General features: G+C 41.1%; 2 protein-coding genes across 2 annotated transcripts in view; both read left to right on the top strand.

Annotated features, from left to right (window-relative positions):
• DHX29 (DExH-box helicase 29) overlaps positions 1-22,193 on the top strand; it is a 29,206-nt gene extending 7,013 nt beyond the window's left edge. The window contains exons 9-27 of the mRNA XM_036403113.2: positions 1,183-1,348; positions 2,312-2,435; positions 2,866-3,462; positions 4,162-4,305; positions 4,400-4,576; positions 5,195-5,335; positions 6,642-6,786; positions 7,012-7,132; positions 8,089-8,173; positions 8,770-8,858; positions 9,487-9,615; positions 10,420-10,495; positions 12,118-12,342; positions 14,297-14,433; positions 15,040-15,133; positions 15,864-16,166; positions 17,480-17,611; positions 19,156-19,252; positions 19,980-22,193. Of these exons, the coding sequence (XP_036259006.1) occupies positions 1,183-1,348; positions 2,312-2,435; positions 2,866-3,462; positions 4,162-4,305; positions 4,400-4,576; positions 5,195-5,335; positions 6,642-6,786; positions 7,012-7,132; positions 8,089-8,173; positions 8,770-8,858; positions 9,487-9,615; positions 10,420-10,495; positions 12,118-12,342; positions 14,297-14,433; positions 15,040-15,133; positions 15,864-16,166; positions 17,480-17,611; positions 19,156-19,252; positions 19,980-20,035 (3,038 nt within the window). The 3' untranslated portion in view covers positions 20,036-22,193. The remainder of the gene's footprint in view (positions 1-1,182; positions 1,349-2,311; positions 2,436-2,865; positions 3,463-4,161; positions 4,306-4,399; positions 4,577-5,194; positions 5,336-6,641; positions 6,787-7,011; positions 7,133-8,088; positions 8,174-8,769; positions 8,859-9,486; positions 9,616-10,419; positions 10,496-12,117; positions 12,343-14,296; positions 14,434-15,039; positions 15,134-15,863; positions 16,167-17,479; positions 17,612-19,155; positions 19,253-19,979) is intronic.
• A 120-nt stretch (positions 22,194-22,313) lies between these two features.
• Positions 22,314-24,481, top strand: CCNO (cyclin O). Its single transcript, XM_036403734.2, is given in 6 exon segments — positions 22,314-22,405; positions 22,764-22,957; positions 23,003-23,061; positions 23,063-23,368; positions 23,454-23,639; positions 23,796-24,481. Coding segments are annotated over 6 exon segments (1,323 nt in total). The 3' UTR covers positions 24,282-24,481.
• Positions 24,482-26,388: the final 1,907 nt, after the last annotated feature.

Below are 26,388 nucleotides of genomic sequence, written 5' to 3'. Positions count from 1 at the left end.
CCTCCAGGGATGTGACTCCACCACCTCTTTGGGCAGCCCAGTCCAATGCTTGACAGCTCTTTCTGTGAATAAATCCCTCCTAATGTCCAGCCTGAACTTCCCCTGATGCAGATTGAGGCAATGGTTCCCTGGTTGCCTGGACACTGACCCCCACCTGGCCACAGCCTCCTTTCAGGCAGCTGTAGAGAGTGATAAGGTCTCCCCTGAGCCTCCTTTTCTCCAGGATAAACACCCCCAGCTCCCTCAGCTGCTCCTCACAGCACTTGTGCTCCAGACCCTGCCCCAGCTCCATTGCCCTTCTCTGGACTCTCTCCAGCCCCTCAGTGCCTTTCCTGCAGTGAGGGCCCAGAGCTGGACCCAGCACTGGAGGTGTGGCCTCAGCAGGGCCCAGCACAGGGGGACAATCCCTGCCCTGGCCCTGCTGGCCACAGCATTGCTGATCCAGGCCAGGATGCCATTGGCCTTCTTGGCCACCTGGGCACAGCCTGGCTCATGTTCAGCTGCTGTCACCAGCACGCCCAGGTCCTTTCCAGCCACTCTGCCCCAGCCTGTGGCACTGCCTGGGGCTGTTGTGACCCAAGGGCAGGACCTGGCACTTGGCCTTGTTGAACCTCACACCATCGGCCTCAGCCCATCAATCCAGCCTGTCCAGATCCCTCTGCAGAGACTTCCTGCCCTCCAGCAGATCAACACTCCCACTGAGTGTCATCTGCATACAGTCTGTCTCACTGACCAAGCTGACTTTAAAGGATCTGTACTTGTTTTAGCAGATTACATTGAAAGCTATTTTTGTCATGCTGTCATGTCTTAAAAATTAGATTTCTTTATTTTTTTCAGTTGTAGGGCTAGTTGCTGTTTCAGTCTCACTCTCATATTTTTAAACTATTTTCATTATAAATCTTCAAACTGTTAAAACATTTTCTAATAACCAGACTTTAATGAAACTCCTAAAATTACTGGACGATCAAAGATAACAAAATACTGTCATTAATTTTCCGACAGATACTTCTGTAGGAAAAGCAGAAGTTTCTGTGATGTAGCATCAATATCTATATTTCTGCAAAATATTTCAGAAAATTGTGCTATCTAGTAAAATATATGTGAATAAAAGGTAAAAATTTCTTCAAAGGACTGTAAAATAGATTTTAGGAGGATTTAGAATGTGTTTTTCTGCTCTTACAGTGAAAAGGAGAGATCCATTAGATATAAGAAATTTTGATTATAGTGCTCGAAGCTGGACTGGTAAATCTCCAAAACAGTTTTTGATTGATTGGTGCAGAAAGAATTTTCCGAAGAGCCCAAATCCTTCTTTCGAAAAAATTCCCGTTGGAAAATATTGGAAATGTAGGTATGTATTTCCTGTAATCTTTACATTTGCGTTTTGGTTCATTTGAAAACAAAATATCTTGTCAATTCTCTCTTTTTGGTAGAGATTTATATCAATACAGTGTTTAACCCAAACCCTTTGTTAGTCCATCAGGGAGGTATTTTACTCTGGATAGCTCTGCAAAAGTGATGCTTAGCATAGACAAAATCACAAAAAACCCTTATCCCTGCTTTATGGGTTCCTTCACTAGAATCTTATTTTTATTTGCGTGCTGCTGAATGAAAGATTAGTCTGAAGCACCCTTGTGAGATAGATTTTAACAACTTATGTTTGGTATTATTATTCAAAATAACATATTAAATCAGAGATTCAAGTTTATGAATACCAAAACCCTTCTGAAAATTGTTTAAAATAAAGTGGAAGTTGAAAATTTCTGTCAAAGTTACTGTAAATTTATGGGCAAAACAGTGCAGTATCTTAAATTTATTTTAGAAATCAAGTCTAAAATACAAAGTTGTAGAATAGAATATTACCATATATGAGTAAAGCAGACACAAAGTTATAAATAAGTAATGTTTCTTGTAGGAACCAAGTAACAGAGCTTGTTTTCTTGCTCAAGCTAAAAACTACTAACAGACTGCCATCCCTAAGAATATGAGAAATTTGGCTCCTGCTCTGACTGCTGTTTATCTGTTAAACAGGTGTTTGCATCTTGGTAGGCTGTTGAATGTCATCCTGATCTATCCTAAATAGTTACAAGCACACAAACATTGGGTCCTTCTTCCAAAGCACCTAACCTTAGTGGTAATCTGTATGTATATAAATGCTTCTGACTTGAAGAAAATGGAGATGTTTGTAAAATGAAAAAAAAAAACACAAATTCACTGCTGGAATATTTGCTGAAAATGTTATGTCATACAGGTATTTTCTGTTTATACTGGTTGCAGAAAATTGAGATAACTGCTTTTGAAATTTTTCTTTAAGGGTCAGGATTATCAAGTCATCAGATGATGTAATGGCAATGTGTCCTACAATCGTAACAGAAGATAGTATGCAAGCACAACATCTAGCTGCTACTTTGGCGCTCTACCATTTAACCAAAGGACAGGTAAGTTTCTTAACAGCATTACTGTTCTTGGCCTCAAATCTGCTTTTGTACTTTTTTGCTATGGTACCTATAGTTGTGTTCTAAAAATAGTTTCATGTAGTATTTCCCATTAAATTCTTTGCTTCCATTACATATTCTCATTCCATACATATTTCAAGTTTTTATGTAATTGTGTGTATGCTTTGCAGCATAGAGAAAAGATTTTTTTGTTAAAGCTATACTTTCAGACTTGTGAAAACTGAAAGCTAATAAAGACATATTGTTGACATTTATTTTACTGCTTTCATAGTTTCTGTATTTAGAATGGTTTCCTATTTGTTTTTTGTCAAATCTTTTAACATTTGAGTTTGTTTACACATAAAATACTAAAAATAGTGATATTACTAAGTAGTACATAATATATAATTTTTTCTGCTTTTTTCACTGGAAGTCAGTTCATCAGTTGCTGCCTCCTACCTACCGAGATGTCTGGCTAGAATGGAGGGATATCGAAAGGAAAAAGGAAGAGGAAAGCAAGATAGAAACCAACAAACCGCGTGATACCTTTATTGCTAAATTGTTAAACAAACTGAAACAGCAGCAGCAGCTACAGTCTGAAAACCAGCCAAGACTGTCTGAGGGTCCTGAAGATTCCTGGGAAAACTTGGTTCCTGATGAGGACTTCAGCAGTCTCTCCCTTGAGACCTCAGATGCAGATAATTTGGAACCTTCAAGGAATTTGTTCAAGAAGCTGCAGAGTTCCTCTAGATACCAGAGGCTTCTGAAAGAGAGGCAGGAGTTACCTGTGTTTAAGCACAGATACTCAATTGTAGAAACTCTTAAAAAACATCGAGTAGTTGTTGTTGCTGGTGAAACAGGCAGTGGGAAGAGTACCCAGGTGCCCCATTTCTTGTTGGAAGACTTGTTGCTAGATGAAGGGTCAAAAAAATGCAACATTGTTTGCACACAACCCCGAAGAATCTCAGCAGTGAGTCTGGCAACAAGGGTTTGTGAAGAGCTAGGCTGTGAATCAGGACCAGGAGGAAAAGTAAGAAGTGTCTTAATTCCTTTGTTGTCTTGATCAAATACAGGGGGCTGGATTGTTGACAAAAAGTGAGAACATTATTTCTTATCCAACCAAACAACTAGATGTTATTTTCTCTTGAAAAGGACTTCTTGGTATGTCAGTTGTTTCTTTTTCTCTTGTCACCTGTGAACCTGTAGATGTCCATATATGATTCCTAAATTCTTCAGAGGCTGATATAAAGCAACAGTGTTTCATATATGGAATGGTCAAAGATTTGAGCAGATTGCCCAGGGTCTGTTGTGTCACTACCACTAGGGATGAAGCAGTGTCCCCCAAATTAGGCTCTCAACAATCCAGTCTGGCCTTGAGTGAGGCCCTGCTTTGAGAGAGGCCCTTTCCAGCATAAGTATTTTGTTACTTGAAGAAAGCCAAAGGGCTGTATTTGTTAGGTCAATTTGTACAAAAATACTTGTGAAACTGTCAAGAGTCCTGAAAACAACCCTGCTTTTATCAGCTCTTTGCCGCTCTGGGTAAATTTCATTATTTTTTCCTTTCTCAACAAAGTAAAGTACTTGTGAGGAAGTGTAGCAGTCATTCACTATACTACTTAATTAGCAAATTTGTATCTGAATCTGACTACTAAATCTCACCTAATTTTGAATGTTGTTAGCTTGTATGTTATTTTAAGTTATTCCATATTTTTAATGTATTTTTCTTAAGAACTCCCTGTGTGGATATCAAATTCGTATGGAATCAAGAACAGGAGAAGCCACCAGACTGCTGTACTGTACAACAGGTGTCCTGCTTCGGAAACTTCAAGAAGATGGTCTCCTGTCAAGTATATCTCATGTTATTGTTGATGAGGTTATCAGTTCTTTACTATTCTACAGAAATTACAGTTATTCTGGGCCGTGATCTGTACTAAATTCTTGCTATAGATCTGTTTTTCTAATTCTAGGTACATGAAAGAAGTGTCCAGTCTGATTTCTTGCTAGTTATTCTGAGAGAGATCTTGCATAAACGCTCAGACCTGCACCTGATTTTAATGAGTGCCACTGTAGACAGTGAGAAGTTTTCCAGCTATTTCTCACACTGTCCCATTTTAAGGATCTCTGGGAGAAGCTACCCTGTTGAGGTAGGTAGATGTTTATTTTGATTATGCAGGATACTTTGTATATATGTATACAGTGTTTGCCTAGTTAGTATCTAGACAATATATCACTTTTTTTTTTCACCAGAAATACAGATCTTACAACAAGTATTTCAAGGACTTGTAGTCCATTTTCTTTTATGAAAATATAGAATAGCTTCAGGGCTTTGGAGTACATAGCTGTACTATTTTTTGTGATGGATTTATTGATTACAGTCAGTCCCTCAGTTACACTTTGATTTTTCTCTGTTCAACTTAGGTAGAAAGGAAAGCATTAAAGAATTCTTCTCACACCCCGTGTAACTTTGCCACTGCACTCTTATGCATAAGTTTTAAGTTATAATATGCATAAGTTTTTCTTATGCATATTATGTAGGTTATGGTAAAGGTTAGGTAGTGATCAGGTGGAGAAGCCCATTAACAATCTTTTAGCAGCTCCAAGATTAGGTTTTCAAAAATCATGACAGTTTAAGTTGAAATGTGCAAGATTTATTACAACATTAAGGCCCTGGTCAACTTTGTTATGCAAGATTTAAAAAATGAAAAAAGTTGCTGATTAGTTTTTTATGTGCCTCATGTTTTTTCTTTGAATTTTCACTAAAGATTTTCCATGTTGAAGATGTAATTGAAGCAACTGGCTATATTCTGGAGAAGGACTCAGAATATTGTCAGAAGTTTTTGGAGGAGGAGGAAGAAGTAACAATAAATTTTACCAGTAAAGGAGGAAGCACTACAAAGCACCAGGTGAAACAGGCATTTTTAGTTTTGTCTTGGAACCTTTTGGGGGTTTTTTATTTAATCATTTTGATTCCTTTGAATTTATTGTGGTTGGATTGTAAAATACCAAATGTATATTTGATATTCAGTTTATAAAAAACAGACACAATGGCACTCCTACTAATATTTATGAATGCTTCACCCTTGTGATTGCTGCTCCAACTCCTATATAGTTGTCTTGATTTTGCTGTATTTGACATTGAGGTCTCTCGTAGATTACCAGCTGTGGATGTATAAGCAGCAGCAGGGAAACCATTTTTTTTTCCCCAAAGAATTCTCCTACATAGTGAACTTCACAACAGAAGAGAAAAGGCCTTATCCTTCCTTAGCTAAAAAACTCCCAAGATCCTCCAACTTGGCATGCCCAATGAGATGATTTACCTGAGATTGTTGTATAGACCTCATTAGTTTAACAGGTTATGGTTAATCTTTAGGTACTCTGCAGTGACAGCTGTATATGCTTTTGGATCAAAACTCTTGAAGGGGAAATTCTATCAGTGCCATCTGACTTCGGCAACTTAGGCTATTAATCTAGACTATGTATTTTTTGGAAGATGCCTGTCTGCTCTGATTTGCTTTGCAAAACTTCTGAAAATTTAGCTTGCTACAATCAAGCACTTACATGTATGTTGAAAAATAGTCTGGTGTGCTCTGATTGTTTTCCTCGAGTACAGAAGGATATGTGGTGTCAAGCTTCCTTAAGTGTATTGAGTAACAGTGAAGTAGTTTACAATAGTGCCACTTAATTTAGAAACTATGCTATGTATGTAAGATGTCTAGAAAAAAATCAAATGTATATCTCTCCTGCTAACTCTTTTTTCCTGTACCAAAACATTGCAGGAGTTGCCACCTAGTTCATTCTTAATTTTCCTTGCAAGCATTAGTTGAGAAGGGTGAAGTAAGGGAGAGGGTGTATTTCTTACACCCAAAAATAGGAGTCTTGAAAGAAGAGTATACATCTTGTTATCCCAGTTTGAACTGATGCCAGTTGAATGCCAGATATGGACCCTGGGGACTGTTTACCTCTTGGAGAGACTTTAATATTTACCTTTTCTTAAAATCTGAAATGTCATTTAACAGTTGTAGATACTTCTACACATTATGTAAGCGGTTGTGATTTAATCTAACTCACACAGGTTTTGGTGGGAAATTAGTTAAATTTCTCTTGTCCCAGTCTCTGTTTCAAGTGAATGGCAAATTCACCTTCTGCTCTTTATGTTCTTCTAAAATACTAAGAGTGTGATTTTTTTTTCTGCTTACTCTTGTTTTTTAGGAGTATATCCCAATCCAGTCTGGATCTGGTATCAATTTGACTCCTTACTATGCGAAGTATAGCAATCGTACACAGCAGGCTATCTTATATATGAACCCTTACAAGATCAACCTTGAACTTATTTTGGAGTTGCTTGCATACTTAGGTACTTCTAGTCCGCTTCTTAAGAAGTTTATGTACTTGGGGTTGTCCTTTGGATTTATTTTCCACTGCTTTCTACTACTTCTATAATGAAGTACTTGATTTCATTCTCCTAGGAAAGATCCTAAGAAGCATTAACTAAGGGGCCTGGCATTCGTTCCTGTTGTTCTGTGAAACTGTTTGCCATGCATGTTTGTTTTAGCTATATGCTTGTGCTGTTATTTTGCAGATAGAAGTCCCCAGTTCAAGAATATTGAAGGTGCTGTGCTGATCTTTTTACCAGGCCTTGCTCATATCCAGCAGCTGTATGATCTCATTTCAACTGACAGAAGATTTAACTTGCACGACAGGTAATGCAGATACTTTTTATGAAGTTAATACTCTTAATTTACAACCCAACAAACATATTCATTAAGGTTTGCTATTCTTGTAAAGGCAAGTGAGAGTTACACCTCTGAGCTAATGTTGCTACAAACGTACTTTTACTACAATGCAAATGTACTCTTACTGCTATAGTCTAAAAGTTATTCAACAACAGTGACAGATACTTAGGAATGGTATGGTACATTTTCTTTCATTGCTTTCTATTTTATTCTTCAACAAATTTATGTAATCAAAAGCACTTGACTACTTCTTTTCCGCTTCTTAGGGTATGGAAGCTGCCATACCTGGGATATAGATTTCTGTGGCTTACTGTTTACATGGAAGTGACTACTTCCTGAGAAGACCTCCAGAGCATCTGGATCTACCAAGAGAAATGGCCTAGGGTTGTAGTGACAGATAATTTCAAAATTTTTTTAGGGTAACTAAAAGTTAGCAGCACAACTGCATAAAAGGAACAATTGCAGTCAATTGTTAAATATTTGTGGATGGACTGAGATGTAAAGGTCTGGAAGAGAAGGAAAGTACCAGTCTCTGTGGTGGTCTCATCTCTGAAGGCCTCTATTACTCAAAGTTGCATGTATTTGTTACGGTCATTTTCTTGGAAGCACAATTTAAAGAACCTGGGTTTACAAACAGCTAGCTCCCTTTATTGCTAGACTGTTATTGTAAAATAACCAGCAGTTCTGCATTACTATTTTTCCTGCATTTTTACTGAATGGTAGAACATCCCTATGAACTAATTAGGGGTTTTTTTTCTAGCTATTGTAATAAAACAATGAAGCAGACTTTCATATGTAATCATACAAAGTTTTACTCTTTCAATTGTCTGCTCTTCTCCACATGTTGTCATTATACTGGTCTTATATTTTTACTCCATGTTATTTGATAAATGTGTATTTATTATTACAATTTCTTGTTCTAGGCACAGATTGATAGCTTTGCATTCTGTTCTTTCAACACAAGATCAAGCAGCTGCATTTACAATACCTCCTCTTGGTATTAGAAAGGTAATATTTACAGAATTCACAACTGAAAAGAGAAATTTTCTGTGGGTGCAACTCTGAATTGTTATCATACAGAATTACACAACAACTGGGTGTTCCTAGAATTTCCTCTCTGCAAAAAACAATTCTAATTTAGTGGTCTGTAATGGATAGAAGACCATGTGCTGTGGAAATTCTGACAATATTGGACAAATTCTTAAACTTAAATTTTTTCTGTAATCTTCCTTAATTATTACTTACCTGTATTTTAACTATTGTTAGCCAGTAACCATGGCTTTTATCTTGGAGAAATACTATTTTATTTACTGCCAAACTATGTAATTAAATGTTGATCAATTTTGGCAGGTACTAAGCAGTAATTTTGGTGGATTATGAAGCAAAATGTGAATGTGAAATTATTTCTTAACTCTTAATTTCTCTCCTTGGGGAAAACTAGACCATTTTCCAAGTCATGTAGGTTTTCATTATTTGTCAGATTATTTAAGGAAACATTTTTGGGTAAAAAAAATTTAACCAGACTTACTCCATAGTAGTGATATAAAGATTGAAACCTGTTACACATTCCAATTCTTCTTTTAATGTTATGTTACTCTTTCCAGATTGTTTTGGCAACCAATATAGCGGAGACGGGTATCACAATACCAGATGTTGTCTTTGTAATTGATTCTGGGAGAACAAAAGAAAATAGGTGAGGGTTTGATTTTCATCAGTCACACTGTGATTTTCATCAGTCACACTGTACATATTTGGAGGATAGAGCTGCAAGGATTTTGTAGTATCTTTATTAACTTAGAGCAATCCTTTTTGTAATTATCTATTAATTAGAGTTCTGGATGCAGAAATGTGCTAACCTCATTTAAAAGCTTGCAGTTTTGGGTACAGGTTTGGGATGTATGTTGGAAGTTTGAAATGGTGAGAAGAGCAAGGGAAGTTCATAGATAATGGATATAATGTATGGATAATTATGATTAAGTACTGTTTTAAAAATGAAGAAGGTACTTTTTATGCTATCTCAGGTTTTGAAAGTTATTTTTCTTCACACTTTAAATGTGAAAATCCCTACACAGTGTGTTAGAATGGTTCTGAATTGCCAAGGTGATGAAATAAAAAAGCTTTCATTTTCCAGTTTTTATGCTTTCACTAGTGACTTGTATTCAAGGTATTATAATACACAGTTCCTCCCAGATATGCTTGGTTTTCAACACTAAATGTATTTTCAAAAATTGCTCATTAGATATATTGTCAATATGCTGGTGTTCAGGTTATAGATACATGAAAATTTCATTTCTGAAATCTGAATCTGCTTTATAATGTAGGTATCATGAAAGCAGTCAGATGAGTTCCCTGGAAGAGACCTTTGTTAGTAAAGCTAGTGCTCTGCAGCGGCAAGGAAGAGCTGGCCGTGTTAGGGATGGGTTCTGCTTCCGAATGTACACGAGAGACAGGTATGGTAAACTTAGCCAAATTCTGTAAATCACATCGATACCGTAGGTTTTTTCCTGTGCAAATCCAAGAATTATTGTTGAAAATCACTTTACTTACTGCTAACCAGAAAGATAAAACTGGAAAAAACTCAAGCAAAACAAGAATTTGAGTATCACATGTGTAAAGTGTTAGGTAGCCTTTCACCCTTTTTGAAAAAGTTAATTTTATTCTTAATATTTCTGTAGTGTGTTTTTTAAAAAAAATTCATAATTAAAGGAAAAGTGCAGCACAGGAAATTGTAGAACATCAATTTTTTACACCACCTGATTGGCTTACATCAATTGTGTGCAAACCTTACCTCCTAAACTTTGAATTTTCTATCAGACAAATCTGTATGCTTCTGAGGAGGTAATCTCTATGAATGAGATGGGGTCACTGCAGAGTTAGTTTCTGTTACTGCAGTGGAATAACCTTTTTCCTCCTTCTGTGAAAACCTAAAGTGACTTTCAGCTGAGGAAGAATTAACATGAAAGTCTTTGATCTAACCAATGAAGTGTGCCTTTTAGCCCCCTAAAAGGCTTTTCAGTTTGAAAGCATTTTTTACAGACTTGTTTTGAAAATTGGGGTTTCCTGCCTTTCTCTCTCTGACTTAAACTTGTTTTCAAAGCCACCACACATACCTTAATTCAAAGTATGAATGGCTTGGCCATGCTACTCCCTTCCCTGCCTCTCAAGAGAAGAATTGCAAAGAATGACTAGGTAAAAACCAGATTTACAAGTTTAATTCAAAGATTTAGTTGAATATATATTTTGTGATGTTGCAGGTTTGAAAGCTTCATGGAATATTCTGTTCCAGAAATACTGCGTGTGCCTTTGGAGGAATTATGCCTTCATATTATGGTATGGTTTTTGGTTTTAGAATTGCTAACCTTGTGTGGTGGGTTGTTGACCTTGATTGGATGCTGGGTGGCCCCAAAGCTCCTCTATTACTCTCCACCTCAGGTGGATGGGAGAGAAAATATAACAAAAGGCTCATAGCTAGAGATAAGGACACAAAGAGATGACTCACCAGTTACTGTCCCAGGCAAAACAGACTTGATTTGTGCAAATCAATTGAATTTATAACCAATTAAGTTAGAGTAGGTTAATGAGAAGTAAAAAATTCCCCTCCCTCTTTCCTGGTCATAAAGTTATTTCCCAATTCCCTACCTCCTATCCTCCATCAGCACAGGGAGATGGGGAATGACAGTTTTGGTCAGTTTATCACAGATTTCTGCTGCTGATTCCTCCTCAGAGAAAGGGAGAACTCCTTCCTCTGCTCAATCTTGGGGTCACTTCCACTAGAGACAGTCCTTTACAGTGTGAATCTTTCCCACAGGTTGCAGTTTTTCATTAACTGCTCCAGCATGGATCCCCCTCAGGGTCATAGGTTCTGTCAGCAAACCTGCTGCAGTGTGGGCTCCTCTCATTATGGCACCACAGGTCCTGCCAGGAGCCCGCTCCAGTGTGAGCTCTCCACGGGGTCACAGCGTCCTTCAGGCACCTGCCTGCTTGAATGTGGGCTCCACCACAGACCTCCATGAACTGCAGGGGAACAGCCTTCCTCACCATGGGCTGTTGCAGCTGGAGAACCTCCTCCCCTACTTTATTCACTGTTTTTAGTGTCTTCAGACTTGTTCTCACCTCCTCGTCTCTGGCTGCAATTTGTTTCTGTGCAGTAACTTCTCCTGGAGCCATGATATTGGCTCAGCCTTGGGCAGTGGATCTACCCTGGAGCTACCTGGCATTTTCTAGATGTAGGGAAAGCTGCTCTCTCAGCTTCCCACCAAACTCACCCATGCAGCCCCTACTACCTGAACCTGGCAACACAAGCCCAATACATCTTGTTAGCTAAAAATACTATGCATGCCTCTGGACAAATTAAGCCTTCACACTATTGCCTGTTTTGGAATTATTGACCCTAATAGTTGAAAGGGTTTGTTACTACGAACAAAGTCCAATGCAGTTATTTAGTGGGGCTTCTCGTACAGGTCAGGGAGTAACTCAGCTTTTGATTGCTGTAAAATACGAGCATGCTGTTCAGAGAATAGTGATTATGAATATGATTCCAGTTTGCCTCAGAGTGACAATTTTAAACTCTGTTAATAGCCTTCTAATTGATTTCTTTTTAAGGGAGGAATTCCATTACCTCTCACCATGTCTTAAGTGAGTAGGATGTGAATAGCAACCTGGCAAATCAGTGCTGGGTTGAACTGCAGCCCATCAGGATTGAGAGTCCCCTGCTTATCAGCGATCACTGGTAACACACTTCCTGAACAGTGGTCATACCATATGAAGCCCTTCCAAACAGTGAAGTTTAGTTAACCTAATGTGGGGCATGTCAGCCTTCCAGGAAGCAAGATGCTTGTTTGGTCGGGAGGAAATGTGAACTTCTGATGCAAGACCAGTGTTCCAGTTTTCTGTGTAGCTAACTTTTTTGTAATAAATTTTTATATTGAAATATATGTCCCTTTACTTCACAGAAATGCAGTCTTGGCTCTCCTGAAGATTTTCTTTCTAGAGCATTAGATCCCCCACAGCAGCAAGTAATTGGTAATGCAATGAATCTTTTGAGGAAGATTGGCGCTTGTCAGTTAAACGAGCCCAAGTTGACTCCGTTGGGCCAGCACCTTGCAGCCCTTCCTGTTAATGTAAAGATTGGCAAAATGCTTATATTTGGCGCTATATTTGGCTGCTTGGATCCTGTGGTGAGTGAAAAAAAATTTTAAAAAGTATAGAAATTATTAATTCTTTGCCATTAATCTGATTTCTTGTCATGTGCATTTTGAAAGGATGATGCAAGTTAAAATGTTTACTTTAGGGTGAGGGCACCTGGACATCATGAAGGGGAATAATGTAAGTGTTCTTTATGGTTGGACTCAATGATTTCTAAGGTCTTTTCCAACTCAAAGCAGTTCTATAATTCTAAACTCCTAGGTATTCTCCACAGGCTTGCTTTCCAGGTTTTTTGCAACTACTTTTATGGCAGTCAGGTGAAGTCCCAGGTGACTCGGAAAGGGGAAACGTTGTACCCATCTTCTTTTAAAAAAAGTAGAAAAGAGGGGCCTTGGGAGCTACTAAACTGTCAGCTTCAATTCTCTACCTGGGAAGAACCATGGAGCAGATCCTCCTAGAAATATAGTATGGCACTTGGAGGAAAGGTGATTCAAGACACCAGCATGAGCTTAACCAAGGGCAAGTCCTGCTTGACCAACCCAATAGTCTTCCATGATGGAAAGTCCACATCAGTGGACAAGGGAAAGGCTGCATACTCGTTTATCTGGATTTCTGCAAAGCCTTTACTGTGGTCCCCCATCTAAACTGGGGAGAGATGGATTCAGAGGGTGAACTATTAGATGGATAAGAAAGTGGTTGTACAGTCCCATCCAGAGGCTCATGGTCAAGGGCTGTGTCCTGATGGCCATCAGTGACAAGTGGTGCCCTTGAGGGTCTATATTGGGACCAGACTTATTAAATATCTTCATCAGTGACATAAGACAAAGGGATAAACTGCACCCTCAGCAAATTTGCAGATGACCCCAGCTGAGTAATGCTGTTGACACCCATGGAGGATGGGATGTCATCCAAAGGGATCTGCAGAAGTGGGCAGATGTGGAGCTCACAAGGCCAAGTACTGGTGCTGCACCAGGGCAGGACAACCCCAGATACCAACACATGCTGGGAATGAACAGACCCAGAGCAGCCTTGGGAAGGAAGGACTTGGGGGTGCTGGTGGGTGAGAGGCTGGACTTGACCCAGCCATGGCACTCACAGCCCAGAGAGCCAGAAGTGTCCAGAATCCCCTCCCTCCCCTGCTGCCCACACTGCTCTGTGTGCAGTGGGCTGCATCCAGAGCAGGGGAGGGAGGGAGGGAGGGAGGGAGGGAGGGAGGGAGGGAGGGAGGGAGGGAGGGAGGGAGGGAGGGAGGGAGGGAGGGAGGGAGGGAGGGAGGGAGGGAGGGAGGGAGGGAGGGAGGGAGGGAGGGAGGGAGGGAGGGAGGGAGAGGGAGGGGGAGGGAGGGAGGGAGGGAGGGGATTTTTCCCCACTGCTGTGCTTTCATGAGACCCCAGCTGCAGTGCTGGATCCAGCTCTGGTGGCCCCAACACAAAAAGGATGTGGATCTGATGAAGTGAGTCCAGAGTTTATCACAAAGATGATCAGAGAGGATTGGAGTACCTCTTCTTTGAGGCAACTGAGAAAATTTGGGTTGTACAGCATGGAGAAAAGGCTTCAGCATGGCCTAATTGCAGCTTTTCAGTATCTGAGGACATTGAGAAGGAACTTCTTTAAGGGGCATATGGTAGCAGGACAAGAGGGAATGGGTTTGAACTGAAGAAGCATTTGGTTTGATTTGATATTAGGAAGAAATTCTTTACTGTGAGGGTGGTGAGACACTGGCACAGGTTGCCCAGAGAAGTTGTGGATGTCCGATTGCTAGAAGTGTTCAAGGCTGGGTTGAATGGGGCTTTGAGCAACCTGGTTTAGGGGAAGGTGTCCCTGCCTAAAGCAGGGGCTTGAAACTAGATGATTTTTAAGGTCCCTTGCAACCCAAGCCCATAATTCTAAGATAATGATAAAAGAAGAATTTTGTTATAAGCTTACAGATTTATAACACAAAAATAGCCTGAAATTTTCTAAGTGATGTGTACTGAAAAATTGCAGGCAACTTTGGCTGCTGTTATGACAGAAAAATCCCCATTTACTACACCTATTGGTCGAAAAGATGAAGCAGATCTTGCAAAATCATCTCTAGCTATGGCAGTTTCAGACCATATAACAATCTACAATGCTTATCTGGGGTAAGTGATGATTCTCCTATGCTCATAACTAGTAGCAGATAACAGATAATACAGTTATGTAAAGAATCCTTAATATTTTTGAACTGCTTTCATTTCAAGTTTTTTCTGTTCAGAGTAACAATAGATTGCCAAGTACTGTAACACAAAATGGACAGTTTGCTTAGTGTTTTGGTTTTCAATACCTTTTAACTATGCCTGCTTACATACAGAAGTTTACTGCGTCAGTTTATCCTAGTGTTTTGTTTGCTGTTTGTGGTATTTTGACCAGAATATTTTGTATTTGTTAAAGCACAAATGTATAAAATGACATACAGGTTTTTTCCTCTTTAGGGTATTACCACTAAGACTGAATTTTGTTTTGACTGTCCAGAGAGACAGAAATGTGTGGGGGTGGAGAGTAAATCACCTTGTATCTGTCAAATCTACATTACAGTCGTGTTCTTTAGAGTGTCCTTAGACCAGCAGAATTAATCTTCATTAATACAATTTAATTTAGAGTGGAGAATGCTTTTCAAAACACATTTTTCTTTTTTAACTTAGTGCCTCTTCTGTTGCAGTCTTGATGGGTTTCTTGCTGTAATAAGACATTCACTATTTTTCCCTTAGGTGGAAAAGGGCCCGACAGGAAGGGGGGTATCGTGCTGAAATGACTTATTGCAGAAGGAATTTCCTTAATAGGACTTCACTGTTAACTCTGGAGGTAAAACTTACTATGCTCTGTACTCATAAAGTTATTTGTTAAAATTTCCCTCTGAAAATGTCATTCCCTTTTAAAGACATGATATATGGCAGTTACTATTTGGACAACATAAAAGCAAGTGGAATTTAGGGACTGATGAAATGCACACTCTCAATCAAGGTAGCTGCGTCTGTATTTGAGTTTTGGATATGCACTTTGGTAAACAGCTTTGTAGTTGCTGCCATTGGAGAAGCTAGGCCTTACTTTCATCAGAGAATCAAAACTTTATTGATTAACATATTTATATTATTCTTGATATCAAATAACAACAGTTAATTTGAAAGATGAGCCACAAATGTACACGAATGGCCTCTTATTTTTGGTGAGAAATTGTTTGTTTTTATTGATCTTTCCTATTGAGTTTGGTTTACTGAGTACTTCTAGGCAGAATTGGATCTTTGATGCAAGTGTATCTTTTCATTTTAACTGCAGGTAGAGATTTAGTATTTGCAGAATATATATTTCCACATATTTAATCCTATGTTCTAGATATCAGATTGTTATAAGTAATGTTTTTATCATAGAAATAGCTAGGATTCCAGTATGGCTGCAGAAAATACAAGTGATTATTCTAGTAAGGCATTTCTCCTGGAGAACATGAATCATTCAGATGAAGCGTCATTTCCTGCTGTTGAAGTGGAGTATGTAACTTCTTTAATTCAAAACTTTACTAATACTATCCTAATTTCAGGACGTGAAGCAAGAACTCATAAGGGTGGTCAGAGCAGCAGGGTTTACAGCACCTTCAACACATTGTGGAGGGGATGGAAATGGAGCCACACAGTCCCTGTCTCTCAGTGAAATAGCTCTTCTTAAAGCTGTGTTGACTGCAGGGCTATATGACAACGTAGGAAAAATACTATATGCAAAGTCTGTGGATATTACAGAGAAGCTGGCTTGCATGGTAGAAACTGCTCAGGGTAAAGCTCAAGTTCATCCCTCTTCTGTAAATCGAGACTTGCAGACTTATGGATGGCTGCTTTACCAGGAGAAGGTAAGTTGAAGATAGTGAATGTTGCTAGTAGTTTGTGTAAAGGTGGAGTTCTGCCTCTAGTATACTTCAAACTGGTGTATGTTATTTAATGTCTTATTGTTTTATGTTCAAGAGTGTTATTATCTAATGATCCTAAAGTTCATAAAAGTGGGTCAACTGAGTGCTGAAGAAAAAGAAGGTGAAGCTGAAGGTCATGGACAAATCTGTTCATGATGAAGCTGGTAGCTATAAATGGAAGGCATTTTCTGTGTATCATTTAGCTTAATAGTATCTTTGATTTTTTTTAAATAGAGTCTTGTTGATTTTAATAGCACTTTACACAGTAATATATAATAGTAACTTTTCAAAGTCTGCTTTGTTACTATTCTGAGGTTTTGAAACTTGGTACTGACATACACCAGTAATAAAATAAAAGAGCCAATTCTGTAATGGACAGCTAAACTCCCTAAGTGAGTTGATTTTTTTAACTTCTTTCCTCTTCAAATGAAAATCTTGTCAGCTATTTGCTAAACTGAAGTGTTTGTATTTAGTTATACTTCCGGTACAACAAAAGTTGGACAGTTGTTTAATGGCCGGATTTAGTGTGGAGAAGCAGAAAGTATTAGACGTTTTAATGCATATAAAGTGATAGTATTTTTTGAGAATTGAAAATATTTCCTGACCCCCAAGAACATCATAGTGTGATGACAAGACAGCAGCTAAGGTAGGTAAGTTATTCCATGAAGACTGGGGCAAACTAAGCCTGCACTTTTGTATGAAGATGCACTCTTTTTATGTCCGTTGTTCTCACTACAGCTCATTTCACCCTGTTCTGTCTTTATTCGGGATGTTCCAAAGGCAGAATCAGCATATGCTGAACCCCATACTTCATGCAGTGTGTGTGTCTGTGTGTACCACATTTATGCATGTGCATATGTGGATATAGATAAAGTGATAAAACAGTTCCCAAGAAGAATGTATAATGAAAGAGCTTTGCCTGCCTTTTGCTTCAGTAGAGTTACTACTTCTAGTGTTGCTTCTATGAACACCACTAGGTTAATATTATGTCTCTATTTGAGCTTGAAGAAGATAACTGTGGCTTTAGCTAGCTTCTAGCATATAAACCTGTCACTTATTTAGAATTAGGTTTTTTATGTGGTGTAAGGCAGACAAATAGCTATCGATTGCAGTAACTTGTTTTGGTTGCATCTTGAAAAAGGAAAAAAGTGTATTTCTTGCTTGTAGAAGTAGCAATCAAATTTAGCGTTGTAGAATGTTATGTGATTGGGATTTTTTGTTGATGTTTTTAATTGTTTGCATTTGTTTATATGCAGGTGAGGTATGCCAAGGTGTATTTGAGAGAAACTACTTTAATATCCCCCTTTCCCATTTTGCTTTTTGGTGGGGATATAGAAGTCCAGCATCGCGAGCGTCTCCTGACAGTTGATGGTTGGATCCATTTTCAGGTGCACTGGAGTTATAACTAATCACCTTTTGTGATTCCATGAGCTTTCATAGTACATAGTTGATACATTAGCTTGATTCAGATCACTGTGTATGGGAGATGGAGACAAGAGGGAAGAAAGGGGAGAGAATTTAAGATAATGATGGGAAATTTTATATACACGTAATGAAATCTTAATAAATCACACTCAAAAGAATAGACTTGTCATATGTGGTGTGCAACAAATCAGTTCCCTCTCTCTCCAAGAAGAAAGTGTTTTTTCAGTAAAGGTATTGAAAATGGGTGCAGACTAAACCTTTTTTTATCAAGCTTGTACTAAAAGCAGAGGAGTGTACTGTTTTTATATTACCCTTTCTTATAATTTTACAATCTTGTAACTACGTATTTACCTTTAGCACTCTACTGTATATACTGTTCTATAGTGCGGACAGAATTGCTTGAAAAAAAAATCCAAATTGTAAAATAGCTGCTTACTTGGGCTTGGGGTGTTTGGTTTTATTGATTTGATTTTTTCCTTTCTGTGTGTATAAGTTTTACTTAGAAACTGGAAAACTAAGAGCATTTTCCTAGCATCTTTTTGCAGACAAAATAGTTGTCATAAAAAGATCCTCTGTAAATTCTGATAAATGGCAAATTATGCTATCCAGGCAGCTACATGGTTACAATTTTCTGTGCTCCTTCTGTGCTCTGGGCCTTGTGCTACTCTCAAAGACAACTGTAAGCAGCAAAACAATTTTTTGCAGTCTGTTGATCCAAGTAAGCACTCATCTAATTTAATTCACTGATTTTCATGAACAGGGAATTTTAACAAGCAGGTCCCTTGTGGATTTGTTAGAGATTCTTTTTCTGGTCCCTGGATGGCTACAGTTGTGCAGTTGCTGGGCTAATCACATCTTACAGTGTTTCAGAATTTCTACTTTTCTACTGAGATGCTAAGCAAAATACCTTGCATTTTGTGCTTCTGCTGTAGCAACTACTTTTTGTACCAAAGGCAGAACATAAATGAAACAAAGATTGAAATAGGGAGGAAAGGACAAAATGAAATATTTTTGGGAGCGAGTTCATGTTTAGGTATCCAAATTCATAGTGACATTTAGAAAAGGCTTGTGATTGCCTTGTCAGGAGGCCTGGCGGACCTCCCAAGAGGCAAATGCGTAGCTGTTTTATTTCAGGTGTAAGTGTAATTTGAACTTTGTTACCTTAGGGGGTAAAAAATCAATTAGTTGGGCAGCTTATTAGTGAAGTAATAATTTCCTCTTATGCTGGTTGTGTGGGAACACATTCTAAGTTACCTTTCTCAGCTGCTGTTCTTCAGGCTTTGATACTGTGAACAACTGGTACCTAAAGCTATGGCATAATGTAAGCGCAGTCATTTAATGAGTACACTATCTATCATGATTATCATTACCATTAAAAATCACATATGTGCATCATGTTTGCAGGAATCTTGTTATAAACTCTTCTTTATATATATGTAGGGTAAAATTTTGATCTGTATTTTGGTGTGAAATGTCTGATGATGAAATGTTTGTCTTTTCTTTATAGGCTCCTGTTAAGATAGCAGTAATTTTCAAACAGCTGAGAGTTCTCATTGAGTCTGTTTTGAAAAAGAAGCTTGAAAATCCCAAAATGTCACTTGAAGGTAACTTATTGCTGGCAGTACTCTTTGTTAAATGGACCTTGTAGCAACACTGAGGAATAATTAGCACACTGCATCCTCACACAGTAGCATGTGACATGAAAGTTCCATTAAGAGGTGTCCAGAAAGTCATTACTAACCCTGCATGTATTGTGTGGCTCACCTCAGATGTACAAAGATCTGCACAACTGCCATTTTAGAGATATCCCTGGTAACAGCATTCAAGGTAGTGGTAGTAATGGTGAGGCAAGCATCTCAAAATAGAATTGAGATTATATGTGGAGAATCCTAGGCACAGATGATTTATAAGTGTTGAGCAAGTTGTCTCAAAATCAATGTTAACCAATGGCCTGTTGGTTCCCAAAAGTAAGGGATAGCAGAGCAGAGTTTAAAATTTGGACACTGGATGTTCAGGAGCATATTGTAGGTGGGGAAGAAAGGGAGTTCTGTATGCTGATGTATCTGGAGTTAACCCACGACTTTCCCAATCTCTTGTGGAATACTGAAATGGTCATCAGCAGTTCATCAGATAATTTTATGATGAGGTACTGTGTACATACTGTTTGTCCTTTTGCTTGCCAAATGGTAATCACTTGTTTTGCTTTAGATTCTGGCATAGCCTAAAACATTAGAATTTTAAGTTGCCGAGAGCTAGACTTCTCTTACAGTTTTTGGCATTTTGAGAATCAAGTTGCTCTTTTTCACACTGTGTTTTTTTTTTCTTTTCTAGATGACAAGGTCTTATACATCATCAAAGAGCTGATAAAAACAGAAAATGGTAACTGAAATCAGAAATCAGTAACAAAACAGAGCTTCAGTAATTGTAGGGGAAATATGCATTCCAACACTAATTGGAAGTATTTAAATTCTTAGTGTGGTTGATATCAGCCATGATGGGGATAGACTGCATGATTTGCATAGGATCAGCCTTTCTTTTTATCAATTTTAAGATGAACATTGGATATGTTTAGCCTTTACACTATATTTGGTGCCATTTGTCTTGACTGTATGAATGATAACTGCAAGCAGCTTTTTCAAACTATGAACTGTTCACAGCCATTTCTCTTTTTTAACTTAATGTGCTAATCATACCATCAGTACAATGTGTACTGATGATTGAAGGTTCGATCCTGAATCTCAGTTGAGTCGAATTCTGTTTATGCAAACAGAAGACAAATGTTTCTAATATGGGTTACGTAAGTGATGATTTTTTTTTTTTTTTTTTGGAACTGAATTTACAGTATTGAACCAAGACATCTTAGAGAAGTCTTAATTTTTCTGTATGATTTATGTTGAGAAGATGCTCTATAAGCATCTATGAGATGATAGTATGGACTGCTGTGAATGAGTGCTCAGTGAGATGTGTACTGACCAGCAGCTCCTCCCAAGGAGGGGGATGTGCCTCTTCGCACAGTTATTCCTCCCTGTTTACCCTGATCCTTGCAACTCCTGCAACTGTACTATACTTTTTTGTGTGTTAAATTTTGCATAGTTCTCCAGGCCCCCTTCAAGAGATGATCATGTGTTTTTTCTTCATTTATTGATCAAAATTCACATTGACCCTCTTCAAGGAAATACCAGAGAAGTTCCTAGTGGAAACTTCCAGTGGCAGTTTTCTCCTACCCTACTTGCTCACAATGACTGGATGTCTGTGTGATCCTTTGTTTCTTGTTTCTTCAATACTGAATAATCCTTAACTGAATAGCTTAATGAATCAGATGGTCTCACCTTCCACCTATCCACACTATTTCTAATTATGAAGTACAATTTTAAATTGCCAACTTAGCTTTCAAGAATAAGAAATATATTGGTGGGGAGGATCTGCCATTAAACAGTTGCAGTCAAATAGGAACTGTCTTCACAGACAGAAGCACAGTGTAGATGACAACTTTTGTTTAATCTGAAAAATAAAGATTTTATACAGCAGAGGTTAATCACATACAGGAAGGGCATTCAGGAAATTGAATGCATAAAAATGCAAAATACATGGATCCTATCCATTTAGATTATCACAGCAAAACTGGTATTGCTGTCCAGCTTGTGCACATTAGCTCTTACACCAGTTCTGGAAGAGGAAAGCTGTTTGCTAACAGCTCTGAAGGAGCAGGGATCATATCTGTTATTCTTTTATGTATAATGATAATGTAGTGGTAGTCCTGATTTCAGAGGAGACAGGAAGTAACTTTTGGGGTTTTTTTTTACAACACCATTTAGGCGAGGAAGAATTTGAACTGGAAGTTTTGATCTTAGATCTTAAGATCTCAACTTTGCCTTCAATATTCCCACACTGAAATCAAAACCTGCAAATTTTATTCATTGAAGATATAAACTAAATCTGTACCCTAAACAAATTTCCTATGTTTTATTTTGGTTGAGATGTTTTATTTGATGTTTTGATTGAGATGTTTTATTTGTATCCTTTGGAAACACAAAATAGAAAAATATCTCAGTAATTCAGTTATTAGCAAGCTGCTTTTTCTTTTGGGTTTGAATTTTGCAAATGAGTTGTTGGTCTTAAATGGTTAAATCCTAGGGAAAGTGTGAATTGTGTTTGAGTTCTTCTCCTTTATCCAACTGTGATAAATAAGAGGATTTTTCCATCTACAGGTGGTAATGTTGAAATTCAGAGTTATTATTTGTGTTTTTCTAGCATGCTGTGCTTTGTAATCTTCTAAATAAAGAACTGAAATAAGTTAAGGGGATATATTGTAATAACTGGGAAATTGCACGATCTTCTTTGTGAGCAACAATTTTCTGTAAAACAAATTAAGGAGGTCACACTGTGGTGTACAGTTAAGCACAGTTAACTTAGGAAACAAAAAACCAGATGCTACACTCGCTTTCTGCTTCTGCAGTATACACGAGCAACTTTTGTGCCTGTTTTCTTTTGGGTGGATGAAATTTCTCTTTTGCTCTATTTATTTAATAAAGACTTCCGTTAACACTTCCGTGTTACTTTTCTCAAAGCATTTGTCAGACACAAGACCATTCAGTATCTCTGGATCTTTGTCACCATAGTCTCAACTGTGGTCTGCAATGTGTTCTTTCTTTTTTTAAAGGCAACATGTTCTCCTGGTCTCTGTCCTCACTTTCGAGAGGAGTTCCTCCTGCTGCTATTCACGCTGTAGACTTCCCACCTCCTCCCGTTTTTCTTCTGTATCGTTGGCTTCCTGAAGCTCTTATTTCCTATTGCCATCTTTCCCAGTGCTTAACCCAGAAGAGGTTTTCTTTCTCCAGGTCTTTCCACATCTCTAGCACACTATAAATGGGTGGTTGGAGTACAGGACTGTTTTAATTTCCCTGCTTTCAGCTGTTTAAAATAGTGCCCCATCACATAAATAGTCCATGGATGAAAGCGTAACTGAGACCCAGATTGCATCATGAGCTCCAGCATTCTTGGCTTTCTCCCCTGCTGTCCTCCTGTGCTGTTTCTGGTGACCTACACTGGAAGTGTTACTTACGGGCAGTGAGGGGTAGTTGTTAAAGCTCACGAGGTTCTGAGTTGAACTGCTAGGAGCTGGAGAGACGCCTGCGTTGGTAATGGCAAAATCGATGCAGCAGCTTCAGCTGGCCGCATTTGTGGGTTTACGGCACTGCTGTCTGGTTTGCTCTCTGTGCCGCGGGAGAGCGAGGAGGCCCTGGTCGGGAGGGCACATTGCGACTCCATGGTCTTTTTGCCCGAGGGCAAGCGGCAGAGAAGAGACAGACGTTTCGGTGGCTCGGATTTTGTTTTGGAGACGGTGATCCCCTAAGTGCCCAGACGACGGGACGGGCGGGGCGGGCTGCCCGGGAGGCGGGCGGTGACACCTTTGGCGGCCACCGCTCCGCTCAAATAGCCAGTGCCGCGACCGGAGCGGACCTGGCACGGCCGCCCAGCCCATGGTGACGGCGGCGAGCGGGCGGTGCGGCGGCACTCCGGAGCGCCGGGGGCCCGGCGGCTCCCCTGGGGGCTGCCCGCGGCGCCCGGCACTGCGGCGGCGCCTGGGGACGGCGGCGGAGGTGGGGGACAACGCGCAGGAGCTGCAGGCTTTCCGCGACTACGGGGAGAGCTGGTACCGCTCCCGCAAGAGGCTGGAGAGCCGCTTCCAGCCGCGGGAGCCGCTCGCCCGGCAGCCGCAGGTGGGGGCAGCGGGGCCGGCGGCGAGGAATGGGAGGGGGAGCCCGGGGTCGGCCCCGCCTGATTCCTCCACTGCCGGTGCCGTAGGTGACAGCAGAGGCGCGCTGCAAGCTGGTCAGCTGGCTCATCCCCGTGCACCGGCATTTCGGGCTCTCCTTGGAGGCTCTCTGCCTGGCCGTCAACATCCTCGACCGCTTTCTCGCCACTACCCCGGTGGCCGCCGACTGCTTCCAGCTCCTGGGGGTAACAGCGCTGCTCATCGCCTGCAAACAGGTAGGGGCGGCCCCGGGCCCCGGCTGCCCCACCACCGGGGGTGGCGGCCCGCTGAGGCCGGCCTGAGGGGGGCTCGGACAGGCCGGGCTCCGAGCCAGCTCCCCTGCACTGCTTCCCGGCGGCAGCGCCCTCACTCACTCCTGTCCCCACCCGCAGGTGGAGGTGCACCCTCCTAGCGTGAAAGAGCTCCTCGCCCTCTGCTGCGACGCCTTCACCCGCCAGCAGCTCCGCAACCTGGAGTGCATCGTCCTGCATCGCCTGGACTTCGACCTGGCGGCGCCCACCGTCAGCTTCTTCCTGGAGCACTTCAGCCAGGTGCGGCTGGAGGCCCGGGGGGCCGACGCGCGGGAGGCGGCGGACGCCCGGAGCCTGGCGGCGGGCGTGGCGGAGCTCAGCCTGGCTGACTATGCCTTCACCAAATACGCGCCCTCCCTGCTGGCCGCCAGCAGCCTGGGGCTTGCGGACCGGCTCCTGCGCCACCGCAGCCCCCTGGACCTGCGAATCAGCGGCTACCCGGACGGGGTCCTGCGGGACTGCATGGAACAGCTTCAGCTCCTGGTGTCTCTGAACGGGCGGTCCCTGTCTCTCCTCCTGCCCTCGGAGGTGGCCCAGAAGTGCCCCTGGCTTGGGGATGACCGCTGACAGTGGGTGGTGGTGGAGACGGCTCTGGCTCGGCGTTTGTGCTCCACAAAGTCGGTGCAGTCTGATCCACTAAGCCTTAGTGGCATTGGAGCTTAAAAATTAGATGGCGTTTTGCAAACGGTTTTATGTGTCATGTTATCTACACTGTCCCTTTGCTGTATTTTTTAAAGTCAAGCATGTAAATATTTTACTGAATCTCACGTACTGTGTTATTTAATTGGAGGGTGGTCCATAAAGATAAAGTAAGGACCAACTGAGTATTGAGTAAACTCTTTTCTGCTTGTTACCTCTATACATTTGTTGGCTGGCAGTATGCAGATGCAGCTGGGAGAGGAAATACATTGGCACATAACGAATTCACCCTGTCAGTTAACACAATCCCCCACAAAACAAACATGCCCAACAGTGTCATTCCCTGTGATGCCTATGTAACTTGAGTCAAAGTTACAAGATGCTTATACATCTTGAGTTACAAGATACCAATATAACACAAATCATAACTTTCTAGACAATGTAGTAGCCAGTATATGGTTAACTAGTTGCTTAATGCTTAAATAAACAGAAACTCACCAGGTGAATAGTTTCAATAATAGACAGGTACAGCTATATTGGGAAGCAGCAGGATGTACTAATTAGTAATTAGCAAATGTAAAGCAAATTAGCCACAAAATTAAGAATTTAGACCAGTTAGATCCAGAAAGACCAAGGAACACCATAACTGTGCATGCTCTGAAGACAAAGTTGAAAAGTTCAGATGGGAGGAACACCTTAAGCCTTCATTGAAGAAGACCACCAAGACTATCTAAATTGGGGAAGCACAAGCACAGTACAGAACAATTTATATCCGTGAGATAACATTATGTAAATAAGTTCCGGTGCATATATGATGATGTTATAACGACGTAAATATAAGTAAATATTAAGCAATATTTACTGTATGAATAAACCACAGCACTTGACAAAGGTGGGTGGGTTGGGTGAAGAAATCCCCCTCACCTCCAGTGCTGTGATAAAAAAAATACCTGCTCTATAGCCAGTCTATGGGATTTTATTTCACCCGTTTCAAACTGCTACCGCTGGCTTCGTTATGGCTCGGAAAAAAAAATAGATACACTGACATAAGTGTAGGAAAACAGAGTGTGGAATAATAACAACAGCTGGGTTTGTTTGTTTGTTTGTTTGTTTGTTTAGTTTTCTAGCAGGTCTATATCCAGATGCACGCTCCTGAGCAGGCTGGCACAATCAAAGACAGAAAACAGTCATAGTGTTGTAAAATATTTAATTTTCTTCATTTGTATCTATGTACAAAAGCAGTGTTAAGAGACCTGGAGCTGCCCTAGGGGGTGCTCACCTTTCAGCGCAGGGGGGACTCGGACGCCGGGCGGCGCTACAAGTCCTGCCTGCCCTCAGGTGTTGAGGCAGAACGAGCAAACCTTGTCCACGCTGCTGTTATAAAAAATACCTACAAGACCACCACGGGGGAATAAAGGGCAGCTCAACCTCCGCCAATCCCGTCGGTGATTTTAGCTGGACATGCCGTAGCAGCGGGTGCGACCGTCTGCCGGTGCGAGGGTACCCTCTCCCAGTGCGCGGATCGGTACATTCAAGATGCCATTGACGGGCTTTTTTCTCCTACATAACACACCCCACACCCGCCCCGCCGCCGTCCCCCGTGGCTTTCAGCGCAGACGGACCCTCTCCTTAGAGAGGTTTAACAAACACCATTATGAAAACCAGCCCAGCCCCCAAGCTGCCGCCCGCACTGCCCGGCAGAGAGCCGCGGGGCTGAGCGCGGCACCGAGCTGCTGGGGGCCGGGCGGCCGTGCTGGCGGGGCAGGCAGCGCCTATGCTCGCGTTTCCCTCCGGGCAGCCCCTCAGCCCGCCCAGGCTCCGCAGGCGCGGGGAAGGGTTCCGCGGGCGCGGGAGCGGGCGGCGCGGCCCGGGGCGGCGGCGGGAGGTTTCGGCGCCCCGGAGGGCGAAGGCGGGCGGGCAGCCCCGCCATGGCCGCGGCCCCCCGCGCCCCTGCTCGCGGGGCGGCGCCGAGCGGGACGCGGGGCGGAGGGCGCCCGCCGCCACCGGAGCTGGAGCCGAGGCCGGGGCCGGGGCC

This window comes from Molothrus ater, chromosome Z (assembly GCF_012460135.2).
Source record: "Molothrus ater isolate BHLD 08-10-18 breed brown headed cowbird chromosome Z, BPBGC_Mater_1.1, whole genome shotgun sequence".
NCBI lineage: Eukaryota > Metazoa > Chordata > Aves > Passeriformes > Icteridae > Molothrus > Molothrus ater.
The sequence above is the reverse complement of the archived record's forward strand: the minus strand, read 5'-3'. Positions and strand labels throughout refer to the sequence as shown.